The 26039-nt window shown below is 36.6% G+C and overlaps 2 protein-coding genes and 1 non-coding gene across 5 annotated transcripts; 2 read left to right on the top strand and 1 right to left on the bottom strand.

Annotated features, from left to right (window-relative positions):
- The first annotated feature begins 16911 nt into the window (after positions 1-16911).
- On the top strand, positions 16912-17808 carry LOC131648502 (uncharacterized). The gene has a single exon (XM_058918255.1). It carries the CDS (start codon positions 16912-16914, stop codon positions 17806-17808), a length of 897 nt encoding a protein of 298 aa, XP_058774238.1.
- Positions 17809-18018: 210 nt separating this feature from the next.
- Positions 18019-24287, bottom strand: LOC131648936 (fructose-bisphosphate aldolase-lysine N-methyltransferase, chloroplastic-like). Of its 3 annotated transcripts, XM_058918671.1 has the most exons (13): positions 23961-24285; positions 23763-23873; positions 23605-23664; positions 23384-23491; positions 22773-22842; positions 21179-21219; positions 21020-21100; positions 20369-20404; positions 19772-19855; positions 19488-19621; positions 18786-18874; positions 18503-18651; positions 18019-18413 (listed from the first exon to the last, which is right to left on the bottom strand). In XM_058918671.1, exons 1-13 carry the CDS (start codon positions 24204-24206, stop codon positions 18270-18272), a joined length of 1353 nt encoding a protein of 450 aa, XP_058774654.1. In that variant the 5' UTR covers positions 24207-24285; the 3' UTR covers positions 18019-18269. The 3 variants fall into 3 exon arrangements, 2 of the variants coding, with proteins under 2 accessions (XP_058774654.1, XP_058774655.1); XR_009298186.1 differs by lacking the exon at positions 18019-18413 and having other exon boundaries at positions 18592-18651; positions 18786-18908; positions 23961-24286; XM_058918672.1 differs by lacking the exons at positions 18019-18413; positions 18503-18651; positions 18786-18874 and adding an exon at positions 18917-19288 and having other exon boundaries at positions 23961-24287.
- A 1199-nt stretch (positions 24288-25486) lies between these two features.
- TRNAI-AAU (transfer RNA isoleucine (anticodon AAU)) lies at positions 25487-25560 on the top strand. The gene has a single exon. It is a non-coding gene; the product is annotated as a tRNA-Ile (tRNA).
- The last annotated feature ends 479 nt before the right edge of the window (positions 25561-26039 follow it).

Below are 26039 nucleotides of genomic sequence, written 5' to 3'. Positions count from 1 at the left end.
TTGTATGATTCTTGTAGTTTTGCTTGTGTTGTTCTTGTTCTTACTCTTTTTCTAAGCTTGACCAACAATGGTGGTTTGGGTGTTTTGTGAGTTTTGATGTTATAAACTTGATTTTGTGGTGTGTATGTGTTGTATGATGCTAGATGTCCTTGTTGATCATGTTTGTTTTTCATCTATCCATGTTTTCTTGCCCATGAAGGAAATATTAGGTTTTTGACATTTGGTGAGTAAACCATGGATCATTGGTTGTTAGAATGAATGTATGGATTGTGTAAGATGTGTAGGGGAGCTTATTTGAGGTTTGGAGAGGTTTGGATGGGGTTTTGTAGGTCTGTTACGGAACTGGTTTTTCTAGGTTTTCGCAGGTCCGCTGAGCGGAGGGGGTCCGCTGAGCGGAGGTCCTTCTGCAGAAAAATCTCTGCCTGGGTCCGCTTGGAGTCCGCTGAGCGGAGGTCCTTCTGCAGAAAAATCTCTGCCTGGGTCCGCTGAGCGGAGCTCAAGCGGACTGTGTTAAATTTTGTTTTTCCAAACTTTGTTTTGTTGTATCTTTTGAACCGTAGGTCGTTTCTATGCGCTATTTGAAGTATTATGAGAACCCTTGAGTATGCTTTATGATAAGGAAGGATGTGTTGGTGGTTGAATGATTATTCATAAATGTATTTTGTGAAATGATGTTTACTAATCAAGTGTGATTTGGCGGTATATGTGTGCTGTGTGACTATGAACGCCCAAGTGGCAATTTTGGTGATGTATCCGTGTGGATTAATATAGTCGGTGTGATGTGGATATGTGACGATGTTTGGTTGTTGTTGTTAACATGATGTGTGGCCTTATGGCAAGTAATTGTTGTTATGAGAACGATGTATTACTATTGTTGAATTGTTGTTATTACAACTTGTTGATGAAGTTGTGGGCCGATGGCCAATATTAATTTGATGAGTATATGTGTATTATACGTTCAGTTATGCCGGTGTGGCTAGTATGTTTTGACGATGAATGTGTGTTGTGTGCTTATTAACGCCTGAGTGGCAATTATGGTGTGATGTAATTGATAACGATGTTATTAATCGGTGATGTATCCTTTTGGATAGAATATAAACGATGTAACGTGAGTGTATGATCGTGTTATATTGTTGATGAGGTTGTTGTCGTGTAATAGAGTCATATATTTGCACAGCATAACATTTCAATACGTTAATGGCAGAATGCTGTTAACAGATGGCCTGCGGGCATGGTTACCAGTAGGAGCTTAATGCTCGGTAACGTATATTAGCCTGAGTGGCAAGAGGTCATCAGTGGGAGCTGCGTGCTCGATGACGACAGCGTGCGCGCTTGGTTACCAGTAGGAGCTTAATGCTCGGTAATATATATTAGCCTGAGTGGCAAGAGGTCATCAGTGGGAGCTGCGTGCTCGATGACGACAGCCTGCGGGCTTCCTGAGTGGAATAAAGTCCCAGCATATTGCTCGGCAGGTGTTTTTGTCATATTGACAAGGAGGAGTTTTACTCCGGATTTGGTACCACATGCATATGCATAGTCGAGTCTCATTCATCATCGTCAGTCTGTATAATTTATGTTATCATTCATGTGTCGCATTACTTATATATTAATTGTGGATGACTTAGTGGATTACTTTGTTGTATGATTATTGATGATACTTGTTGGCATTACTATATTTGTCATGCTTTCTTTATGAATTATATTCTCACCCTTCTGCTGATTTGATGCTTGAGTGGCATCCTGCAGATTAGCCGCTTTGGGAGTCTTTGGAAGAGGTAGTTCTCCAGTTGGTATTGTCGGTCGCTCTGATACGTAACACCGGGGAGTCGGGAGTCTGTTGTTATTTATTTGTATATGACTCTTTTGAATATGTATATGTGATAACATGCTGTAGTATATTGTAAACACTTTATTTTGGAAAACTCCTCTTTGAGAGGGAGAGCTATATGTATATATATATGTTCATACCTTCCGTGTGTTATGTATCATGTTATTGGCAGGTATGTATGCTTTCGGCATCGCTGATGTCCGTTTGTTTTCAAAGTGTTTGTTTGGTTACTTAGTGTAACATCCTAATTGTGTTGTATGAAATTTTAAATACTCTGATATTTTCTTGCCTAAATGCTTTGGGTAGAATTGGGGTGTTACATCAGTGGTATCAGAGCAGGTCGGTCTGTCCGGCCAGTGTTGTCTAATGTTGTTTAATTCCTTAGTATGTGATAAGTGTGTGGAGCACTTTCAGTACTTGTTGTGCCTCTAGTCGGTTGTATGCAGGAGTGGTTTGCAGCTAAGTGGGGGAGAACATATGCTTCTCGGATATGTTTCAGTTGCAAGATGTTAGTATGTTATTGAGGGCAGCAGTACTAGTGTTGTTGGACTTTGTTGTTTTCTGAAGTGAAGGCGACTTGGACTTAAGACTTTGGTTGTTTATCAAGTTGGAGTGTCACGGAGTAGATGTTGGTTAATTCTAAGGAATGGAATTTAGAGAGTTGTGATGCTCTAACGCTACTGATGGACTATGAAGTTGTTGTTTGAGTAGCCTTGTGTGAAGTGTCGTTGTTGGATCAATGATTAAGGAAAGTATTGTGGTAGACTTTGTTGTAGGAGTTATTGACGTTGTTAGAAACGTTTTGGAACTCGAGTGAGAATTAGGAGTATGAAGAGTTGAGTAGGATCTCGGGAATTTTATTCTTGGGATTTGTTAGAAGTGTTTTGGTACGTAGCTACAAGATGTCGGGTTGGCTGGTTCAGATGATCTTGAGAGATTTGTGAATTATGGAATCATAGTGCTTCTGTGCTATGAGCAAAAGTTGGAAAAGAATATTATTAATGTTAGTACTGATAGTTTATACTCTATTATGATTATCGGCTACCTATTGACAAATTGAGGACTTGATCACCCTTAATCTCTTGTTGATAGTAGACGGAATCGTATTGGACGTGATAGGCTTATCTGGCTAGTTTGATAATATTGGAGGTGAATGAGTCGGTGCAAGGTGGTACGACGTTGTTTATGTTGTCAACGACTTTGGATGTCCTTGAGAAAGAGCAATTGTGGGAATTGCGGATAGTTGTGCATTTGTATAAGTGTTTCTCGAAGGTTTAAGTGATTCGTCGTAGAAAAAGGGGAATTTCGTCTGAGAGTTCTGTTTTGATGGATTTAGTTCCTAGAACTATTGTTGTGTCGAGGGTTCCGTATTAGATGCCAACTTTTGAGTTGAAAGAGTTGAGGAGTCGACTTAAGGATTTTCTTGAGGAGAGGTTTGTTCGTTCGAGTGTGTTGCCGTAGGGTGCACATGTTTTGTTGGTTAAGAAGGAAGGTTCTATGAGGCTTCGTGTCAATTTTAGACAATTGAGAAAAGTGACAGTTAAGGAAAAGTATCCACTTTCGAGGATCGATATTTTGATGGATCAAATTGGTTTGAGCTTGCTTGTTTTGCAAGTTTGATTTGAGGTATAGGTATCGTCAGTGTGAAGATGATCATGCTAAGTATTTGAGAATTGTTTTGTCCGTGTTGGGAAGAAGAAGTTGTTTGCTAAGTTTCCTTGTGTGTGTTTTTGGATGAGTGACGTGAATGTTCAAGGAGTAAGGGGTGGTTTATGCTTTTATGCAAGTTAAGATTTTTGAAAGGATTTATCTGTCGCAAGATTTGGAGTTGGCAGTTGTTATTTCTGTTTGGGGAATTTGAAGGCACTAATTATTCGGATCGAGATTTGTGTGTGTAAGTGACTGCAAGAGTTTGAAGTATTTGTTTGATCAGAACGAGTTGAATGTGAGAAACCATTGCATACGTCTATGTTGATGATTCGAGTATTGTGATTGTTGAAACAGTTGTGAGATTTGAGTTTGGTTCGTAAAGCGACTTCTTCAAGTGTCGAGCTTTATATGTGAAAGCTTATTTATGGTATTCTTGATGAGATTAGAAAAGGTCGGAAATCGGATTTGAATGGGTTGATAAGATGACATTTATTAGTCAAAGATAAAGATGGCGATCTTCGGATTGATAAGAGCAATGTCATGGGATGTCATGATCAAGTTTGTATTCCTAATGTTCGGATTTGAAAAGGGGACTTTGGATGAAGTGTGTCGTGGTGATTTGAGTATTCATCCTGATGCTACTAAGATGTATCAAGATTTGAGAACGTCATTTTTAGTGGCAAAGTAATGAAGAAGGATATGAAGGGATTTGTTTATTTGTGTTTGACTTGTCAGGAGTCGTCTGGTTTCCTGTAACTGTTATCCATTCCTGAGTAGAAGTGGAATAGCATTTCTATGGATTTTGTTTCTTGTTTGCCAAGGACATCGAGTAATTGTGAGGTGATTTGGGTTATTGTGGATATATTGACGAAGTCTGCTCACGTTATTTCGATAAGAATGGATTAACCAACGGAAGTACTGGCGAGTGGTATGTTGATAAAATTGTTTGTTGGTTTGTTTGTTTGCATGGTGTTTCGAAAGGTATTGTTTAGATTGAGATCCGAGGTTCATTTCTAGATTTTTGAGAAGGTTCGCAAAGTACTTTGGGTACAAAGTTGCGTTGGGTTTGGCGTCTTGTCCTCAAACGGATGGTCAGACTGAGAGGGCGATTTTGGTCACTTAAGGATCTATGAGGACTTGTGTTGTGAAACAAGGATGTGTTTGGATTAGCTTTTTGCCTTTGATTGGATAATACAAAGACTTTTGTCTGGTGTGCAAGCTGACACAGCATATGAAGAGGTTGAGTATGTTAAGAGAGAACAATGAGTTTCTAGTGAATACTAGAAGGAGTTGGAAGTTGGTTATGAAATTGGTAAATCTGTTTGTTGTGGGAAATCAGAGTGCGCATCGGAAGCGTGAAATGACGCAGTTCGTGTGTGTATGGATTGTTAGAGTTCAAATTGTGGACAGTTGATGTGGTAGGAATGATAAGACCACCAGATGTTTTGGTTACATGTTTGACTGCTATGTCTTGGCATGGTTGTTTGGATGTTGTGCGACCGGGTTGTTGGTATTCTAGTTTTGTAGAGGCTCTTCAGAAGTTGTATATGTCGTGGAGCTTTATGTCCTTATCTAAGATGATGTCTCATTTCCATGATGATGGTTCGAGTACATGTAGCTAATTCCTTGGATGGGGGTTTAGAAGTGTGTTGCCTCTGATGACGGTAACAATATGGTTGCGGTTTGGTTGACAAGTGCATTGTATGGGCTGTGCATCTAGTTGTCGTTGTTGTGTTTTGGTTGTTTTGCTTTTAGCTAGAGTGGTTCGCTGTTTGGCGCTGATTGTGTCGTTGCTTTCGTGGCTTGATAGTTGGTTAGTCGGATACAAGAGCGTATCCAGGTTTGTTTGTGTTTGGGATATATCCGAGGACGGAAATCTTCTAAGTGGGGGAGGGTTGTAACGCCCGTAAATGTGTTTTTCTGATTAATTGTGATGTTTGCTACATTTCCCTAATTTTACCGTTTTTGAGTCGAGTCAGTAGGTAAATATTAATTATGCTAATGTTTTACTTATTACTTCCATGTGTGTAATTATTATGTTTTGGTGTTAAGGGGGCTAGAATTAGAGGTTTAGTAACATTTGAGCCAAAATTAGAATTTATGAGAGTTGAGTGGGGGAAAATGAGAAGTAGAGAAATAGAAAGAGATATAGAGAGGAAAAGAGATATTTTGAGATATTTTGTGAGAGAAAGAAAGAAACTTGTGAAGAGAAGAGAAGCGAAGAAGAGATTTGTGGAAATCCAAACCAAGCTAGAGCCAAGAATCCAACCAAGGTAATGGGGTGAATGTAGTTTATCTAGATTGTATGATTCTTGTAGTTTTGCTTGTGTTGTTCTTGTTCTTACTCTTTTTCTAAGCTTGACCAACAATGGTGGTTTGGGTGTTTTGTGAGTTTTGATGTTATAAACTTGATTTTGTGGTGTGTATGTGTTGTATGATGCTAGATGTCCTTGTTGATCATGTTTGTTTTTCATCTATCCATGTTTTCTTGCCCATGAAGGAAATATTAGGTTTTTGACATTTGGTGAGTAAACCATGGATCATTGGTTGTTAGAATGAATGTATGGATTGTGTAAGATGTGTAGGGGAGCTTATTTGAGGTTTGGAGAGGTTTGGATGGGGTTTTGTAGGTCTGTTACGGAACTGGTTTTTCTAGGTTTTCGCAGGTCCGCTGAGCGGAGGGGGTCCGCTGAGCGGAGGTCCTTCTGCAGAAAAATCTCTGCCTGGGTCCGCTTGGAGTCCGCTGAGCGGAGGTCCTTCTGCAGAAAAATCTCTGCCTGGGTCCGCTGAGCGGAGCTCAAGCGGACTGTGTTAAATTTTGTTTTTCCAAACTTTGTTTTGTTGTATCTTTTGAACCGTAGGTCGTTTCTATGCGTTATTTGAAGTATTATGAGAACCCTTGAGTATGCTTTATGATAAGGAAGGATGTGTTGTGGTTGAATGATTATTCATAAATGTATTTTGTGAAATGATGTTTACTAATCAAGTGTGATTTGGCGGTATATGTGTGCTGTGTGACTATGAACGCCCAAGTGGCAATTTTGGTGATGTATCCGTGTGGATTAATATAGTCGGTGTGATGTGGATATGTGACGATGTTTGGTTGTTGTTGTTAACATGATGTGTGGCCTTATGGCAAGTAATTGTTGTTATGAGAACGATGTATTACTATTGTTGAATTGTTGTTATTACAACTTGTTGATGAAGTTGTGGGCCGATGGCCAATATTAATTTGATGAGTATATGTGTATTATACGTTCAGTTATGCCGGTGTGGCTAGTATGTTTTGACGATGAATGTGTGTTGTGTGCTTATTAACGCCTGAGTGGCAATTATGGTGTGATGTAATTGATAATGATGTTATTAATCGGTGATGTATCCTTTTGGATAGAATATAAACGATGTAACGTGAGTGTATGATCGTGTTATATTGTTGATGAGGTTGTTGTCGTGTAATAGAGTCATATATTTGCACAGCATAACATTTCAATACGTTAATGGCAGAATGCTGTTAACAGATGGCCTGCGGGCATGGTTACCAGTAGGAGCTTAATGCTCGGTAACGTATATTAGCCTGAGTGGCAAGAGGTCATCAGTGGGAGCTGCGTGCTCGATGACGACAGCGTGCGCGCTTGGTTACCAGTAGGAGCTTAATGCTCGGTAATGTATATTAGCCTGAGTGGCAAGAGGTCATCAGTGGGAGCTGCGTGCTCGATGACGACAGCCTGCGGGCTTCCTGAGTGGAATAAAGTCCCAGCATATTGCTCGGCAGGTGTTTTTGTCATATTGACAAGGAGGAGTTTTACTCCGGATTTGGTACCACATGCATATGCATAGTCGAGTCTCATTCATCATCGTCGGTCTGTATAATTTATGTTATCATTCATGTGTCGCATTACTTATATATTAATTGTGGATGACTTAGTGGATTACTTTGTTGTATGATTATTGATGATACTTGTTGGCATTACTATATTTGTCATGCTTTCTTTATGAATTATATTCTCACCCTTCTGCTGATTTGATGCTTGAGTGGCATCCTGCAGATTAGCCGCTTTGGGAGTCTTTGGAAGAGGTAGTTCTCCAGTTGGTATTGTCGGTCGCTCTGATAACGTAACACCGGGGAGTCGGGAGTCTGTTGTTATTTATTTGTATATGACTCTTTTGAATATGTATATGTGATAACATGCTGTAGTATATTGTAAACACTTTATTTTGGAAAACTCCTCTTTGAGAGGGAGAGCTATATGTATATATATATATATGTTCATACCTTCCGTGTGTTATGTATCATGTTATTGGCAGGTATGTATGCTTTCGGCATCGCTGATGTCCGTTTGTTTTCAAAGTGTTTGTTTGGTTACTTAGTGTAACATCCTAATTGTGTTGTATGAAATTTTAAATACTCTGATATTTTCTTGCCTAAATGCTTTGGGTAGAATTGGGGTGTTACATCAGTGGTATCAGAGCAGGTCGATCTGTCCGGCCAGTGTTGTCTAATGTTGTTTAATTCCTTAGTATGTGATAAGTGTGTGGAGCACTTTCAGTACTTGTTGTGCCTCTAGTCGGTTGTATGCAGGAGTGGTTTGCAGCTAAGTGGGGGAGAAAATATGCTTCTCGGATATGTTTCAGTTGCAAGATGTTAGTATGTTATTGAGGGCAGCAGTACTAGTGTTGTTGGACTTTGTTGTTTTCTGAAGTGAAGGCGACTTGGACTTAAGACTTTGGTTGTTTATCAAGTTGGAGTGTCACGGAGTAGATGTTGGTTAATTCTAAGGAATGGAATTTAGAGAGTTGTGATGCTCTAACGCTACTGATGGACTATGAAGTTGTTGTTTGAGTAGCCTTGTGTGAAGTGTCGTTGTTGGATCAATGATTAAGGAAAGTATTGTGGTAGACTTTGTTGTAGGAGTTATTGACGTTGTTAGAAACGTTTTGGAACTCGAGTGAGAATTAGGAGTATGAAGAGTTGAGTAGGATCTCGGGAATTTTATTCTTGGGATTTGTTAGAAGTGTTTTGGTACGTAGCTACAAGATGTCGGGTTGGCTGGTTCAGATGATCTTGAGAGATTTGTGAATTATGGAATCATAGTGCTTCTGTGCTATGAGCAAAAGTTGGAAAAGAATATTATTAATGTTAGTACTGATAGTTTATACTCTATTATGATTATCGGCTACCTATTGACAAATTGAGGACTTGATCACCCTTAATCTCTTGTTGATAGTAGACGGAATCGTATTGGACGTGATAGGCTTATCTGGCTAGTTTGATAATATTGGAGGTGAATGAGTCGGTGCAAGGTGGTACGACGTTGTTTATGTTGTCAACGACTTTGGATGTCCTTGAGAAAGAGCAATTGTGGGAATTGCGGATAGTTGTGCATTTGTATAAGTGTTTCTCGAAGGTTTAAGTGATTCGTCGTAGAAAAAGGGGAATTTCGTCTGAGAGTTCTGTTTTGATGGATTTAGTTCCTAGAACTATTGTTGTGTCGAGGGTTCCGTATTAGATGCCAACTTTTGAGTTGAAAGAGTTGAGGAGTCGACTTAAGGATTTTCTTGAGGAGAGGTTTGTTCGTTCGAGTGTGTCGCCGTAGGGTGCACATGTTTTGTTGGTTAAGAAGGAAGGTTCTATGAGGCTTCGTGTCAATTTTAGACAATTGAGAAAAGTGACAGTTAAGGAAAAGTATCCACTTTCGAGGATCGATATTTTGATGGATTAAATTGGTTTGAGCTTGTTTGTTTTGCAAGTTTGATTTGAGGTATAGGTATCGTCAGTGTGAAGATGATCATGCTAAGTATTTGAGAATTGTTTTGTCCGTGTTGGGAAGAAGAAGTTGTTTGCTAAGTTTCCTTGTGTGTGTTTTTGGATGAGTGACGTGAATGTTCAAGGAGTAAGGGGTGGTTTATGCTTTTATGCAAGTTAAGATTTTTGAAAGGATTTATCTGTCGCAAGATTTGGAGTTGGCAGTTGTTATTTCTGTTTGGGGAATTTGAAGGCACTAATTATTCGGATCGAGATTTGTGTGTGTAAGTGACTGCAAGAGTTTGAAGTATTTGTTTGATCAGAACGAGTTGAATGTGAGAAACCATTGCATACGTCTATGTTGATGATTCGAGTATTGTGATTGTGGAAACAGTTGTGAGATTTGAGTTTGGTTCGTAAAGCGACTTCTTCAAGTGTCGAGCTTTATATGTGAAAGCTTACTTATGGTATTCTTGATGAGATTAGAAAAGGTCGGAAATCGGATTTGAATGGGTTGATAAGATGACATTTATTAGTCAAAGATAAAGATGGGTTGATGTGGTAGGAATGATAAGACCACCAGATGTTTTGGTTACATGTTTGACTGCTATGTCTTGGCATGGTTGTTTGGATGTTGTGCGACCGGGTTGTTGGTATTCTAGTTTTGTAGAGGCTCTTCAGAAGTTGTATATGTCGTGGAGCTTTATGTCCTTATCTAAGATGATGTCTCATTTCCATGATGATGGTTCGAGTACATGTAGCTAATTCCTTGGATGGGGGTTTAGAAGTGTGTTGCCTCTGATGACGGTAACAATATGGTTGCGGTTTGGTTGACAAGTGCATTGTATGGGCTGTGCATCTAGTTGTCGTTGTTGTGTTTTGGTTGTTTTGCTTTTAGCTAGAGTGGTTCGTTGTTTGGCGCTGATTGTGTCGTTGCTTTCGTGGCTTGATAGTTGGTTAGTCGGATACAAGAGCGTATCCAGGTTTGTTTGTGTTTGGGATATTTCCGAGGACGGAAATCTTCTAAGTAGGGGAGGGTTGTAACGCCCGTAAATGTGTTTTTCTGATTAATTGTGATGTTTGCTACATTTCCCTAATTTTACCGTTTTTGAGTCGAGTCAGTAGGTAAATATTAATTATGCTAATGTTTTACTTATTACTTCCATGTGTGTAATTATTATGTTTTGGTGTTAAAGGGGCTAGAATTAGAGGTTTAGTAACATTTGAGCCAAAATTAGAATTTATGAGAGTTGAGTGGGGGAAAATGAGAAGTAGAGAAATAGAAAGAGATATAGAGAGGAAAAGAGATATTTTGAGATATTTTGTGAGAGAAAGAAAGAAACTTGTGAAGAGAAGAGAAGAAGAGATTTGTGGAAATCCAAACCAAGCTAGAGCCAAGAATCCAACCAAGGTAAGGGGGTGAATGTAGTTTATCTAGATTGTATGATTCTTGTAGTTTTGCTTGTGTTGTTCTTGTTCTTACTCTTTTTCTAAGCTTGACCAACAATGGTGGTTTGGGTGTTTTGTGAGTTTTGATGTTATAAACTTGATTTTGTGGTGTGTATGTGTTGTATGATGCTAGATGTCCTTGTTGATCATGTTTGTTTTTCATCTATCCATGTTTTCTTGCCCATGAAGGAAATATTAGGTTTTTGACATTTGGTGAGTAAACCATGGATCATTGGTTGTTAGAATGAATGTATGGATTGTGTAAGATGTGTAGGGGAGCTTATTTGAGGTTTGGAGAGGTTTGGATGGGGTTTTGTAGGTCTGTTACGGAATTGGTTTTTCTAGGTTTTCGCAGGTCCGCTGAGCGGAGGTCCTTCTGCAGAAAAATCTCTGCCTGGGTCCGCTTGGAGTCCGCTGAGCGGAGGTCCTTCTGCAGAAAAATCTCTGCCTGGGTCCGCTGAGCGGAGCTCAAGCGGACTGTGTTAAATTTTGTTTTTCCAAACTTTGTTTTGTTGTATCTTTTGAACCGTAGGTCGTTTCTATGCGCTATTTGAAGTATTATGAGAACCCTTGAGTATGCTTTATGATAAGGAAGGATGTGTTGGTGGTTGAATGATTATTCATAAATGTATTTTGTGAAATGATGTTTACTAATCAAGTGTGATTTGGCGGTATATGTGTGTTGTGTGACTATGAACGCCCAAGTGGCAATTTTGGTGATGTATCCGTGTGGATTAATATAGTCGGTGTGATGTGGATATGTGACGATGTTTGGTTGTTGTTGTTAACATGATGTGTGGCCTTATGGCAAGTAATTGTTGTTATGAGAACGATGTATTACTATTGTTGAATTGTTGTTATTACAACTTGTTGATGAAGTTGTGGGCCGATGGCCAATATTAATTTGATGAGTATATGTGTATTATACGTTCAGTTATGCCGGTGTGGCTAGTATGTTTTGACGATGAATGTGTGTTGTGTGCTTATTAACGCCTGAGTGGCAATTATGGTGTGATGTAATTGATAACGATGTTATTAATCGGTGATGTATCCTTTTGGATAGAATATAAACGATGTAACGTGAGTGTATGATCGTGTTATATTGCTGATGAGGTTGTTGTCGTGTAATAGAGTCATATATTTGCACAGCATAACATTTCAATACGTTAATGGCGGAATGCTGTTAACAGATGGCCTGCGGGCATGGTTACCAGTAGGAGCTTAATGCTCGGTAACGTATATTAGCCTGAGTGGCAAGAGGTCATCAGTGGGAGTTGCGTGCTCGATGACGACAGCGTGTGCGCTTGGTTACCAGTAGTGTAACACCCTTCTAAACCCCCGCGGAAAATAGAATAATATTCAGAGTAAACATGAAATACAAGGATGTCACAACTTCTTTAACAGAAAATACCATATTCATTTGTCATGCTACACGAGGAACCACTTAACATAATTACAATTCATGTTCAACACAGCGGATTATAATTCATAACATTGCATATTCATCATCATTCATGCAAGTTACTCTAATACAATTATAAAACAACAAAGCCAATAAAGTAATTCGTCTCTAAACTAGCGTTCCCCAGTGTTACAATCAGAGCATGACTCGACACGAACTACGGGCTAGCCTACAAGCTATCTTCACCCAATCAAGACGCCGCTACATCCTTAATCTGAAATCATCAAAGTAAGGGTGAGTTTCATTCGAATTAATAAGCATTATGCAATCATAAGCAATACAATCTCATAGTAATTATCATCCACTCAATCATACATATAATCGGAATTATTACAACAAGCAAGCAACATCCAACAATATTGGCCATCGGCCCACAACTCATCAATTTCATCAAGGATCAAGTCATATTAATAACATCTTCTTAATACATCAACCATGTAAAAACACACCAAGGCATAACACTGGATCTCATCCAATCATGTTATAACCAATGCATATGATTCGACTGACACTATGCATGTGGTACCAAAAATTCGTGAATCATATCACAGGACTTCTCTCTTTGATACTGCCCTCTAGTCGCTCACACCCCACATGGGCACACGACTACTGCCTCATCGCTCACACCCCACATGGGCACACGATGACTTCCCGCTAATCTCCACACAATGGGAATTAGCCTTCCAATGCAAATGATTTATGAATAATGTACACATGACACATACTTACATCTTTATACATCATCATCATTCCGATGCTTAACATCGCTTATCACCTCTTACCAATAAGGTCACAACAAGTATGTACATGTATAAGCATCATTCAATCATTCACATCCATACATCACATCATCACAATTAACATACACATCATATTAATGTTAATTGCCACCATAGCCATCATATTAATATTAACAATATATTAATATTCACAATCACCAATCACCAATCATCATCATCATACATATACAATCATTCACATATGTACACTACATCCTCACAATTAACATACACATCATATTAATGTTAATTGCCACCATAACCAACATATTAATATTAACAATATATTAATATTCACAATCACCAATCATCATCATCATACTTCGTACATCTATCATCATTACACACCACGTAATAATTATATAAGACAACTCAAAAGTAAGTCACACAGCATGTATCATTTACGACATGTTATACACCAACATCGTTCATTGGATATTATAATCACATCACCAACATAAATACATGCATCAATAGTCATATGAATAAGCACATATACGTATACCATGTTTCAATTCATCAATAATTAATTTGAGTTCTTAAAGTAAAGTCGGCTACTGCCCATTTATCAATTCATCAGTTAAAGCATCTCATTAGCTTCGCAACGCCCAAAACGGCACATAAATCGGATACTCAGATCAAAAGTTATGGGTTTTTAAAGATAAAACATTTTTAGAAAATATGCTGCAGAACCCGGGTTGTCCCTACATGGGAACCGGTTCCTGGCAGCTTCCAAATCCTCGTCTCTGATTTTTACTATGGGGAACCGGGTTGTCCCTATGTGGGAACCGGTTCCCAGCAACCCAGAATCCTCATCCCTCTGTTTTTATGAGTAGGAACCGGTTCGTCCCACATGGGAACCGGTTCCTACGTACCTGCACAGCCAAATTCACTATTTTGACAGCATTTACCCTATCCCATTTCCCCAATTTCAGGTACATAGAACATACGACACATATAACATCAATTTTCACATAAACACATAATTCAGACAAGTTTTATACAATGATTAACAGCATATATAATGAGTATTAACAAAATCATGTAATTCATGCAAAATCATCAAAACCTAACACAATTTCCCAAACCCGACACGTACGATTGAACTAGACAACAATCCTAATCAATCATACTACCTACAATCGCATAAGGATTACTAACCCGAAGAATCCCCCCTTACCTCAGAGTCGAATCTTCGAAGATCTTCTTCCCATTTGGCTCTTCTCACTTTCACGTGTTCTTCTTTTTCCTCAGAGTCTGTCTCTTTCTTCTGCCTCCTCTATTTCCCAATTCCTTTTATTTTATGAAAAATAAAATAGAATATTATAATGGGCTTGCTTAGTTAACACCTCCCATTCTGCTACTCACCACTCTAGGCCCAATGCCAATATCTCATCATTTTCCATATGATTTAATCAATTACCAAATTAATTCTAATTAATAATTTAATTTCCAATTAAATTAAAATTAGAAAATATGGGGTGTTACAAGTAGGAGCTTAATGCTCGGTAATGTATATTAGCCTGAGTGGCAAGAGGTCATCAGTGGGAGCTGCGTGCTCGATGACGACAGCCTGCGGGCTTTCTGAGTGGAATAAAGTCCCAGCATATTGCTCGGCAGGTGTTTTTGTCATATTGACAAGGAGGAGTTTTACTCCGGATTTGGTACCACATGCATATGCATAGTCGAGTCTCATTCATCATCGTCAGTCTGTATAATTTATGTTATCATTCATGTGTCGCATTACTTATATATTAATTGTGGATGACTTAGTGGATTACTTTGTTGTATGATTATTGATGATACTTGTTGGCATTACTATATTTGTCATGCTTTCTTTATGAATTATATTCTCACCCTTCTGCTGATTTGATGCTTGAGTGGCATCCTGCAGATTAGCCGCTTTGGGAGTCTTTGGAAGAGGTAGTTCTCCAGTTGGTATTGTCGATCGCTCTGATACGTAACACCGGGGAGTCGGGAGTCTGTTGTTATTTATTTGTATATGACTCTTTTGAATATGTATATGTGATAACATGCTGTAGTATATTGTAAACACTTTATTTTGGAAAACTCCTCTTTGAGAGGGAGAGCTATATGTATATATATATATATATATATGTTCATACCTTCCGTGTGTTATGTATCATGTTATTGGCAGGTGTGTATGCTTTCGGCATCGCTGATGTCCGTTTGTTTTCAAAGTGTTTGTTTGGTTACTTAGTGTAACATCCTAATTGTGTTGTATGAAATTTTAAATACTCTGATATTTTCTTGCCTAAATGCTTTGGGTAGAATTTGGGTGTTACAGTCACTGTGACTTCCCTTAGTCAAAGACCTAGAATGCCACCATAAAAAGAGATATCATCTTAGCTGCAATGATGAATAAACATGAAAAAGAAAAGAAGATGGTCTTGGAGAAAAAGATCATATAGCCATGGTTTATGGCGAAACCTTCATGAGAGGATACAAACCATATTCTCACATTTGTCAAGCCTCGGTAAGAGCATTCTTCATAAAAGAACCTGATAGAATCTTTTCATATCTAATACACAAATTCTACACCGACTTGAACATTCTTAGAAAAAACTCTAATATCATCAGTAAAGAATGTGAAGATAACAATTCATAAAGAACGATTTGGAAGAAAATTTGAAATACTCTTCCTAGGAACACCCAACAAACTTGAAAAAATCTTAGAACACAAAAACTTCAAACGAAATGTAGCTCTAAACTCGCTTGTAACCAATCTCATGGAGAAAAAAAACTTTCCCTTCAAAACAACTATGTTAAAACCAAAAGTCTAAATACTCCATTATCTTCTAACAAGAATATCAATATCAATTTCATTATCAAAAATGATATTGTCTCTCTTTCATTCCTCACCCAAGACATACTAACAAATTGGGAAATAAGTAACATATAACATCATATAGCATTATGTTACTCCAAAACAACACCAAATATCATGGATTGACACAAGTAAACTTACAAACAACAAGAACATCATGTATCAACATCAATTTCCATTATCATAGCAAAACACACAAAATCCTAATTTTCATTTCATGACAGTTTTTCCTCAAAAAGCTAAACTACCTACAACCCACCTCTAGGAAGAAGAATGATGATGAAATTGAGTTGATTTCCTTATTGATCCAAGTTTCTTTATTCTTCTTCCAAGCTTTTCCTCTTCTTTCTCCAAGTTTTCTCTCTATTTCTTCTCTCTTTTCTTCTTTCTTTTACTAACAAAATGATAGAGTGATTGGTAAGATAGAGAGAAAAGAAAATATCTTAAATGAAGTTTTATCTTCTATTGAGCAATGGATCAATTATCAATGTTATCAAAATGTTCCTTTTTTATTAATTAATAAAGGTCAATTGAACTGAGTAAAAATTAAACTCATATGAATTTACTAAATATTCTATTTGTCCCAACTAACAAGTAATATAGTATATAAGAACTGAGTTTGTCTCATTTGACAAAAATTAAAGTATTTAAGAGGATATAAGATATTATATCGTACATTTTAAACGCCAATTTTAAATTACCATTTGAACACCAAATTTTAAATATATTATTTTACATTGTATATTAACACCTACATTTTGATCTCATATATATATATATATATATATATATAAATTCACTTTAAAATAAAATTGGACGGAGGATCCATCCATGGTCCAAATGAATTTCTCTTATATTAATCTCGACCATAATGTTTGACTTAATAATTTGCATAGAAATAATAATTATATTAGCCTATTTAATAATTTAAATATTAATATATATAGTTAAAAAAATTTAATTCTTATATTTAGGAGTGAGCTTGAGAGAGCAAAAGTTGAAGAAAGAAACAGAACCACTTTTTAACGTGACAAGTTGCAAAGTGGAACAAACCACAATCCCTCCTTCATAAATGCATCTCATAATTAAAGTTCAACCCACTCACCCATTGGTAACATCGTTAACAACAACAACAACAAAACAAAACAAAAAATGTTGGGAAAATCAAAAGATAGCTGGGTTGTGTTTGAGCCACTTCGAGTGATTCACAACAACAAACTCATATTCTTTTACATCGCTTCATTCACAACACTCCCTCTCTCTTTCCTCCTCTTCACTCTCTCCATCACCACTCACACGCTCCGTTCTCATGTCTACCATCTCGAAGCCCTAGCCACTCTCACCTCCACTCTCATGGAAGCGCGTCACGTCTGGCACGAGTCTCGAGACAACGCCGTCTATCTCCTCCGCGTCAGATCACTCTTTTTCCTCCTCTGTTTCCCACTCTCACTCGCCGCCGTTGTATCCTCCGTCCACACAACATTCTCCTTCATCCATGGCAAAACCGTTACTGTTAACTCAGCCGTTAACGCCGTGAAAGATAACTGGAAGCGCCCGTTCGTTACGGCTATTTTTGTTTATGTAATCTTGTTGACGTTTTCGCCAGTGCCACGTGTGATTGCTTCGGTATTCGTGAAGCGGGAATTGCGGTTTGTTGTTATGGCGATTGGTGCGGGGTTTGAGGTTTATCTGATGGCGGTTATGGGCTTGGGCCTGGTGGTATCCGTTGTTGAAGAGAGATCCGGGTGGAATGCAATTAGTGTCGGGTCGGGTTTGATGCGAGGGAAGAGATTGATATTCGGGTGGTTAATTTCGGTTTTGTTTGTTATGGTTTCGGGTTTTATAAACCGAAAAATGGAAGGTTCGAATTCGGAGGTGATGAGTGTTTGGGATAAAACGGTTTTGATTTGTTCGTATGGGTTAACGGTGGTTTTTAGTTATGTTGTTACAACTGTTTTTTATTGTGATAGTAGAATGCCCCATGCCGTTAGAGAACGCGAAACGACAGATCAAGATGTTGATTGTATTTCGCTTTCATCGTCTTTGTAAATTACTAATTTTTTTTTATAGATTAACGATTTGGGTTTATTTGTAGTTATATACTAGTACATAGGTTTATTGTTTTAGCTTTAATTTATTTTTATTTTCTTTCCTGTGATTACATTAATGGGATAGTGGAGCTAGGCATCATTGAATTGATAAAGAGACAGTTGCATTAAAATGTACAGAATTGTAAACAATGGGTTCAACAATTCCAAGTTGATACTTAAAAAAAGAATAATATAAGTTGGCTGCTACATGCATGTAATAAGAAAGAAATTAAGAAAATGAAAGTTTTGTCAGCCAGCATATTTGTTGACTTAAAGGCGTTATATCCCAAGATATATATAGTGTAACATTCCAAAAAAAAATACTAAAGAATTTTGGGCAAGCCTAGATCTCATCTTCCATTTTGTTTTTATTCCGGCATACTTCGGTTTAGTTTTGTAGTTGTAGCCATTTACTGATCATCAAGTCAAAGAAAAACAGTAGTTCTCCAGCCAAGCGGAGGCAGATTTGAGAATGCGAAGCTCGCCGTGTAGGAGATCTTGAGCCATTTGTCTTCTAACAGGAAGTCTTTCGCACAAGGATGTAGTATCGCAAGAATCTAATGACTGCACATAAGTGTGGAAAGCGCGGATGTTTAATCAGTAAACAGTAATAAACAATAAATTAGAAATAGAATAAGTCACTGATTAGTTACCATAAGAGTTGTATTGCACTCCTCGATTAATTGGATGAATAATGAAGATAACATCTGGTGTGCTTGGATCTCTTTGTTCGTATCCTGTAAAGGGCGCCTGGCCAACCTACCGTCAGTTTGTCCAGCCTCAATGACCAGATGGTTAAGCTCTGATATTCCAAAATTGAATATTGTTAGTCTGTTAGGAATAGGTGATACAACAAGTTTAACCTTTTTTTTGGTTTGGAAAAATTTGTAATCACACAATATAAAGGACTAAAAGATAATAAGAATTTTAACACACCCTGAGGTGTAGTACAAGAAAGAATACGAGCAAGTGCGCGAAGTGATTGTGGCACTCCCTTCCCTTTTCCTCTAGCAGACTTCACCTCCCTATGTGATCACAGCTCCATCAGATTGCCAAATACTGACAAGTACGTAAGCAATACTTTAGAGAAACCCCACATCAGAAACCCATGATATCCAATATAAAAATATACTAATGGTTACAACTATTTAACATTCATGTTCCATGCGTGACAACGAGGATAAAGCTCAATCTAGATAGCTGAAGGTATCTGGTGCATATAAATGTGAACGGTGATAGAGGGAGACATAAAAAGATCGAAAGTTACATTGCATTTAACCATCAAGGTCGGTAGCTCTGGGGTCATTGCACGGGCCCAATATTAATTGAAAGGGGAAGGGGGAAGCAATTGATATCAAATACTTTGCTGAAAGAATAGCATTCATGAGCATGAGCATGAGCATGAGCATTGCTGACAACTTGTGCTCAATGCTAATCACCTAATATGATTGCACCAACTATTTAGCATTTGGGTTGGATTTAGAAAAGCAGAACAATTTGGTTATCAATCTGGTTATAAAGAACCGTTTTTTTGCACACCCCTACCCACAGTCAAGAATCAGTAAGGTAAACAAAAATCATAATACATTATCTAAATTATTCATCAAGACAAACATAAAATTAAGAGTAAGTGCAAACTTGATTGTGAAGGAATTCACTGAACACTTCAAGCCCTTTGCATCGTTGGTCGGAGGCACAAAGTATTGTTGTAAGAGTTCCAATTTCATGTCATGCAGGGGATCATGCTTAGGTATATCAAACTGGATCTGAACCTGAGTAATGAGAAAGGTTAGCATTATTATCAATAAAGAGATAGCTGGTGCAATCATATAAACAATAAAAGCAAAAATCCAGAGGAGAAAACACGTCAGCTTGCATTGTATGATACTTCAAAGTTGAAATTCATTTGCAAGGAATTTAACCTGATCATAAATGTTGTATGGAATTGTAAAACCAAAGTCCAGCATCAATGTAGCATTTGAAAACTTTCCATATCTTATAAGCACCTGAAACAAAAAAATGCACAGAATTGTCAACCAGGTAAGAAATTTTATAAATTGATAATCAAAACAATGACAGGTAATTTGAATATCATATTGCTGCTGTAAAGAAGAAGAAAAAAACATGATTCTGAATCCAAAATTCTTTGAATCTAGGAACCTCATTTAAGTTGAATTAAGAACAAACTTTTTAAAGCTCAATAAGAAGCTTGTGAGGCCCAAACTGGTGATGAAATTTAGCTTTCTTCTTCTTCGATTCCAGTTTTACATGAAAACGATATTCACTCCTAAACCACTATTATTGAGCTATAATCAGCTTATGCAAGAGTATGTTTCAAAAGTCTCCAACATACTTGGAGTGACAGAGGAGCTGTTGATATTTTAGCTTGGCGTGCAATAATATTCAAGCTTGCAGAATAGGAAAAGATAAGCAATTTTATTACAGAATTACTACTACAGACGAAGCAAGAGTAAACATACAATACATATAGTATTCAACAAAAAAAAATAGTATTTGACCTGTTCACCAGGAACATAATCCCGATCAGCGGTAACCTGCACATAATCGCAAAATAAAATTGTAAGTGATGGAATATCTTCACAACATCATATCACATATATATTGTAAATCTATGTGTCATTTAATAGAGAAGCAACATTAATGTGGGTCAAAATTGCTTCCACATGAGATGTGAAAATGTAACCAAGTGATTTCTTCCAACATAGTAATAAATCAAAGGGTAAAAATAACAAAAAGATGGATTTGGGGAATGAGATTAAAAGGAAGGCGCCATAATCATAGAGATTGGTAAGCCAAGAGGAATCTCCACAATGATAAGAAAGTTATTGATAAGATTCAAGCAAGTTCTAATCCAAGAACTCAAAGAGGAGACAAAGCTCGCTCACCATCCTCGTATCAACATATCAATTACATGTCACGGGCTATGAGTATCCCATCTCTTGTTTCCTCCATCACAAATTTTTTGACTCTGATCTAGAACTAGAATAATTGTGAGTAACACGAGATTTAATAAGACAACAGTGAAATATTAACGTACGTGGCTATAACAATGGAATTTGACTTGTATGAGGTGGGAAAAAATGTAAACCAGCTAATGAGGCTCCAATAGCGATTGATAGATTTAATGAAAGGAAGGAGAAGGAAATTACTTCTGAGCATTGTTTATCATCATCACTCATTACAATGGCTTCTGAAATCCCATCATGATTTAAGAAATCTGCAAATGGAATCTATAAAAGAGTTTTAGCAAATTAATTGATATAGTTTAAACATTAAAAGTAAAAGAAATATCCATTCAGTGGTAATACCAGAGATAAACCCTTTGTGCTTCCCCATGCTCTAGAGCCAACTGGTCATTTGAAATTGAAGTGATCAAATAGAACTAAACAAACTTTTGTTTTCAACTAAACATAACAATAAATCATGTTTATAAGCACCTTTTAAAATAAGATACTTAGCCTTGTTTGGCTTTTGGAGCGGCAAGAAGAAATCATTACTGTTCATCATATTCATCAATAAATACCAAATAAGCCATCTAAAATTTGAGTTCTAATAAACCTTATAATCTGTTCGATGCCAGAAAACTCACGTTTGAGGTGGTAAAATAGACTTGCACTGTGACATAAACGGTTTGTTGAAGGTCAAATTGATAAAAACAATGTTTCAGGTAGTAGAATTTGTTTTCAGAGAAATGCCAACTTTTAAGTTTTTTGCTGAATACAATTTATAAAATGTAGGACATGCCAATTATTTAAATTTATTTTTTAAATATCATTTCCAAATACAACTTTTGTTTAACTTCAGTTCTTTCAGAATCAATTCTTAAAACTAACTTTCAAAATCAGTTTTATCAAAATCTAAAACAAACGGTTATTCAGTCCTCTGGTAGATATGAGTGGGGAAGAAAGTTTTGCAAGAAACTTGGTGTCTCGACATTTGAAGAACTTCACAGCAGCACAAATTGACACAGATGAGTTTTGCATACTATATCCCTTATGATCATCAATGCTACCCAATAGAAAGAGAATTGAAAAGTTGAAAAATGATTATAAAATGACAATTCTCAAAACAAATCTGAGCCTATTACTTAATAAAGAGTTTGGGAAAGTATAACTTAATCTAGAAATTAAGAAAATATTGAGTCGACTTGCTGATTAAATAATCATATTTTCTGGAACTGGCCAAATCAAGATGCACAACAAGGGAGGGTGGACGATAGGGAGGGATAGAATGCAAACAAACAAGTAGTAAATGAAAAAATGATCATTAAGAATTACAGTGGCAACAAATTCCAAGGCCGTGTTTGAGGTTTCACATGTCATGACATGTCTAGACATCAAGGGGTGAGGGCCTTAACTAAACATATCAACACAGCAACAACAATCAAGTCTTATCCTACTAATTGGGGTCAACTACATGGATTAACTTTCGCCATTATGTTCTTTTCAGGACTATGACAACACCGTTAATCTCGAGATCTTTCTCAATAACTTCTCATATAATTTTCTAGGTCTTCCCTTACTTCTAGTTGTTTGACTTCTCTCATTCTGATCTACTCTCCTCACCCACAGAATTTGCATGTCTTCTCTCAACATGCCCAAATCACCTAAGTTTATTTTCTATCATTTTTTTCTACTATAGGTGCTACCCCAACACAATCTCTAAACATATTAAACCGAACAAAAATAAGCAAGGAGCAATCATGCACATAAGTAGGTGACAGTCTATCATGAAAGCCTATTAATATAGACAGGTGTATCATTAACAAAGTATAATAAAAAACCCTACAAATTAATTCAATTTCAAGGTTGCTTCTTTGCAGGTCCTTCATATTCTCAAGCATAAAGAGTGTACTTTATAAAGCATAGTAGAGAAGTACAAATTTTTAACTGTTTGCCTTACCTAGTGTACATGCGTGCATGAAGTCCTTGCAAGTAAAATCTCCAAAACTTTGACAAAAATTTTCAAGAACCTGAAATTAAAGGACAAATTTGTCATAACCAGTATTCAAAAGCTAGAACATAGGATTACCATCCTTCAACTTGCATAGAATAAAATAAACAACAGCTGAGCTTTTTCCACTAGCAGGGCTTGGCTAGATATGGTCATGGATCCAAATAACACCATAATGCCCTTCCGTGAATCAAGTTTAAACTCCCAAATAATGAACTAACATATATGATCTGGGACATGTGCAAGATTAAGATAAATATCTCACTAAAAAGATCTTTAGAGAGAGAGATCAAAACGTAAAACTATAAATGGAGGAAACATTGCTTTATCCCGAAAACACTGACACCTCTAAAAAAAATGTGTGTCCATGTCAGTTTCGGACACCAACACCGACACTTAAGATTATGTTCAATTTATTTATTTTTTCAAATTATTACCTGTGTCGTGTCCAGTAATCGTGTTTCGTAGACTATAATATTTTATGATAGAACAATAATTCAAACATAAATTGATCAAATTTATGCATTGAAGAGACAAAGGTAAGTATGCAAAGTTCTCACAGGCCTGATAACCAGAAAGTCCTTCTCAATTTGAGACTTATGATAAATAGTTTCCTGATAAACTGAACTCGCGCGAATCATGTCCAACTCACTTTCATTCCAAAATATCTAAAACAAATCACAAATAAACAAGTAAATTGGCATGTAAATAGCTTATAATAATTCTTTTACCATACATTACAACAACAAAAATATGAAGAAAAAAATAGAAAAAAACTTGCAGTATTATGCATCTCCTCTTGTGGTGGAAGGCAGCTGATATAAGGATGCCATTCAGAATCCTGTCATACATGCAAAGATATTACAATGGCGCCTCGTTTTGTAAATTTTCAAGATCTCAAGAACTTCATAATATAGATGAAAATAGCTATAAGAGTACCTGACCCAAGTTCTTGTGAATTAGAAGAACAATAGCAAGTTTTGCAATGTTTCCTACATCTTCACCGATCGAAGTTCTGATTTCAGGAGGGAGATTATGAGCGGTTATTTGCTGCAAAATCAATTACAAGGAAATTAATCATTATGCAACAATGAGTTGTGAAAAATGAAAGTGATGTGATGCTTAGAAGAAGCGTACGACGGAGTAAGGAACTTGTAAAATGCAATCTCCGGTTTGAATTGAGTTGGAAGCGAATAAGGAGTTTCCGTAAGGAGAATTGGAGATGGAGAGTGATGAAGAAATAGTGGAATTAGCTTTTTTCTCTAACCATGGTAAGAAATTGTGGGGTTGAAATTGGGGAAGAGAGGAGAAGGTAAGGGGAGTGGAAAAACGGTGATGCGAGCGGCGAGTGAGGGTTATAACGCGAAATGCTCGAAATGGCATTGCAATGGTTTGGGTACTGAATGGTTAGGCAATTGCAGTCACAGTGTGATAGGAAATGGAATTGTGTGTGTTTGTGAGGAATGGATGTTAAAAGAAAGAAAGTGACTAGGCTTTGTTTTGTTTGGATGGATGGAATTGAATGGAAGGAGACGGATTGAAAAGGAGTAAATAATATTCTATTGTTTTGATAATTCAAAAATAGATGGAATATATGAATTTCATTTTATTTCATCACTTATCACCATAATAAAGCTTTACATATATTTTTAAATAGTTATTCATTTAGTGGTAGAAAATGTGTTCGACTACAAGATCAAAACACCAATGAAGATATATGAAGATCTTTTTCATGTGGCTACAACTTATATTGAATATGACTTGGATATTTATGTTGTGGAAGATGTGTTCGTAGATGATAAAAATGATTTTTTCTTGTTCTTTGTGAGCTATTAAATTAAAAAAATGCATAAGAAAAAGTAAAGCAAGAAGATAAATAACAAAGTTACGGTAAATAGACATGTTTGAAAGATTATGTGTATTAAAATGAAATGTAAAAGAGATGTTTATAGGAAAAATTAATCATATTGATCAAAACATCATGACAAACAAAAGCTAGCTATTACTCTCCTTCATTCGAGTATTCTTTTATGTGATTCTTCTTATTGATTATTGTATGTGGCGTCATAAGTTTAAGTTTGGGTTGTTCTCCCATATCTCGTGGCATTTTCACTTTCCTTATCCACACGAGCATTACAACTATAGATTATGCATGTATAAACATAGTTTTTTGGTTACTACGTCTATAAACAAGGAACATATATTCTAATTAATGTTATATTTTCAAGTTTCACATGTTTATGACTGATTCTTGCACTTATATGACTTTCACGGATCTTAATGGACTTTGAGAAAGACTCGTGTAACTCATTTTTGAATAGCTTTAATTTATAAGTAAGTGTGAAAGATTCTCAATACGATGTATTATTAGTTAAACTTAAGTGAGATTTAAGTGAGATATAATGTGACATAAATAACAATTATTGATGGTTTTTTTCCTATAAATAGTCTTACTTTAACTCACATTTTTCATCTTGTTATTTATTTATTACTTTCAATCTCTAAGTTTATTATTTTTTATGCTATTTTAATATATATATATATATATATATATATATATATATATATATATATATATATAAAATTCACAAATACGATAATTTTATTGCTAAGTTTTTATATCTTTATAAATAAATATGGGAAAACCTTACAAGATCTCAAATGGCCCATTAGCTCAGTTGGTTAGAGCGTCGTGCTAATAACGCGAAGGTCGCAGGTTCGAGACCTGCATGGGCCATATTTTTAATTCTTTTAAAAGAAAATACATTTTTAATAGAAACTCTCCAGTATTTTCGGCAATATCGTCCATATGTGGCCAAAAAAAATCAATATATGCCTTTTCTAAATCAAAAATTTAAATAAACCTAATCCCTAAATTGGTTCAGAAACGTGGTTTCCCCAAGCCAAGCCATCTTCTTCAGAAACGTTGTTCTACATCCTCGTCTTCCTCGTTATCTCCTACTTGTTTTCTCCATCTTCATCAATCACAAGCATATTTTGTGTCGAGTAATAGGTGTGCATCACGAAGAAGAAACTTTGTTGCTTTTGTGACCTTGATTCACCTCTCACTACTTCGTTGACTACTGGGAATCCTGGGAGGAAGTTTAATGGCTGTAGGTTATACAAGGTTAATACAGTTGTTAGTTTGTTTGTGAATGTGTTGTCTAGGAATCTAGGCGTAAGTTTAACAATGTCAATCTTGTTTGTGAATGCTTT

Source organism: Vicia villosa, linkage group LG2 (genome assembly GCF_029867415.1).
Source record: "Vicia villosa cultivar HV-30 ecotype Madison, WI linkage group LG2, Vvil1.0, whole genome shotgun sequence".
NCBI lineage: Eukaryota > Viridiplantae > Streptophyta > Magnoliopsida > Fabales > Fabaceae > Vicia > Vicia villosa.
The sequence above is the reverse complement of the archived record's forward strand: the minus strand, read 5'-3'. Positions and strand labels throughout refer to the sequence as shown.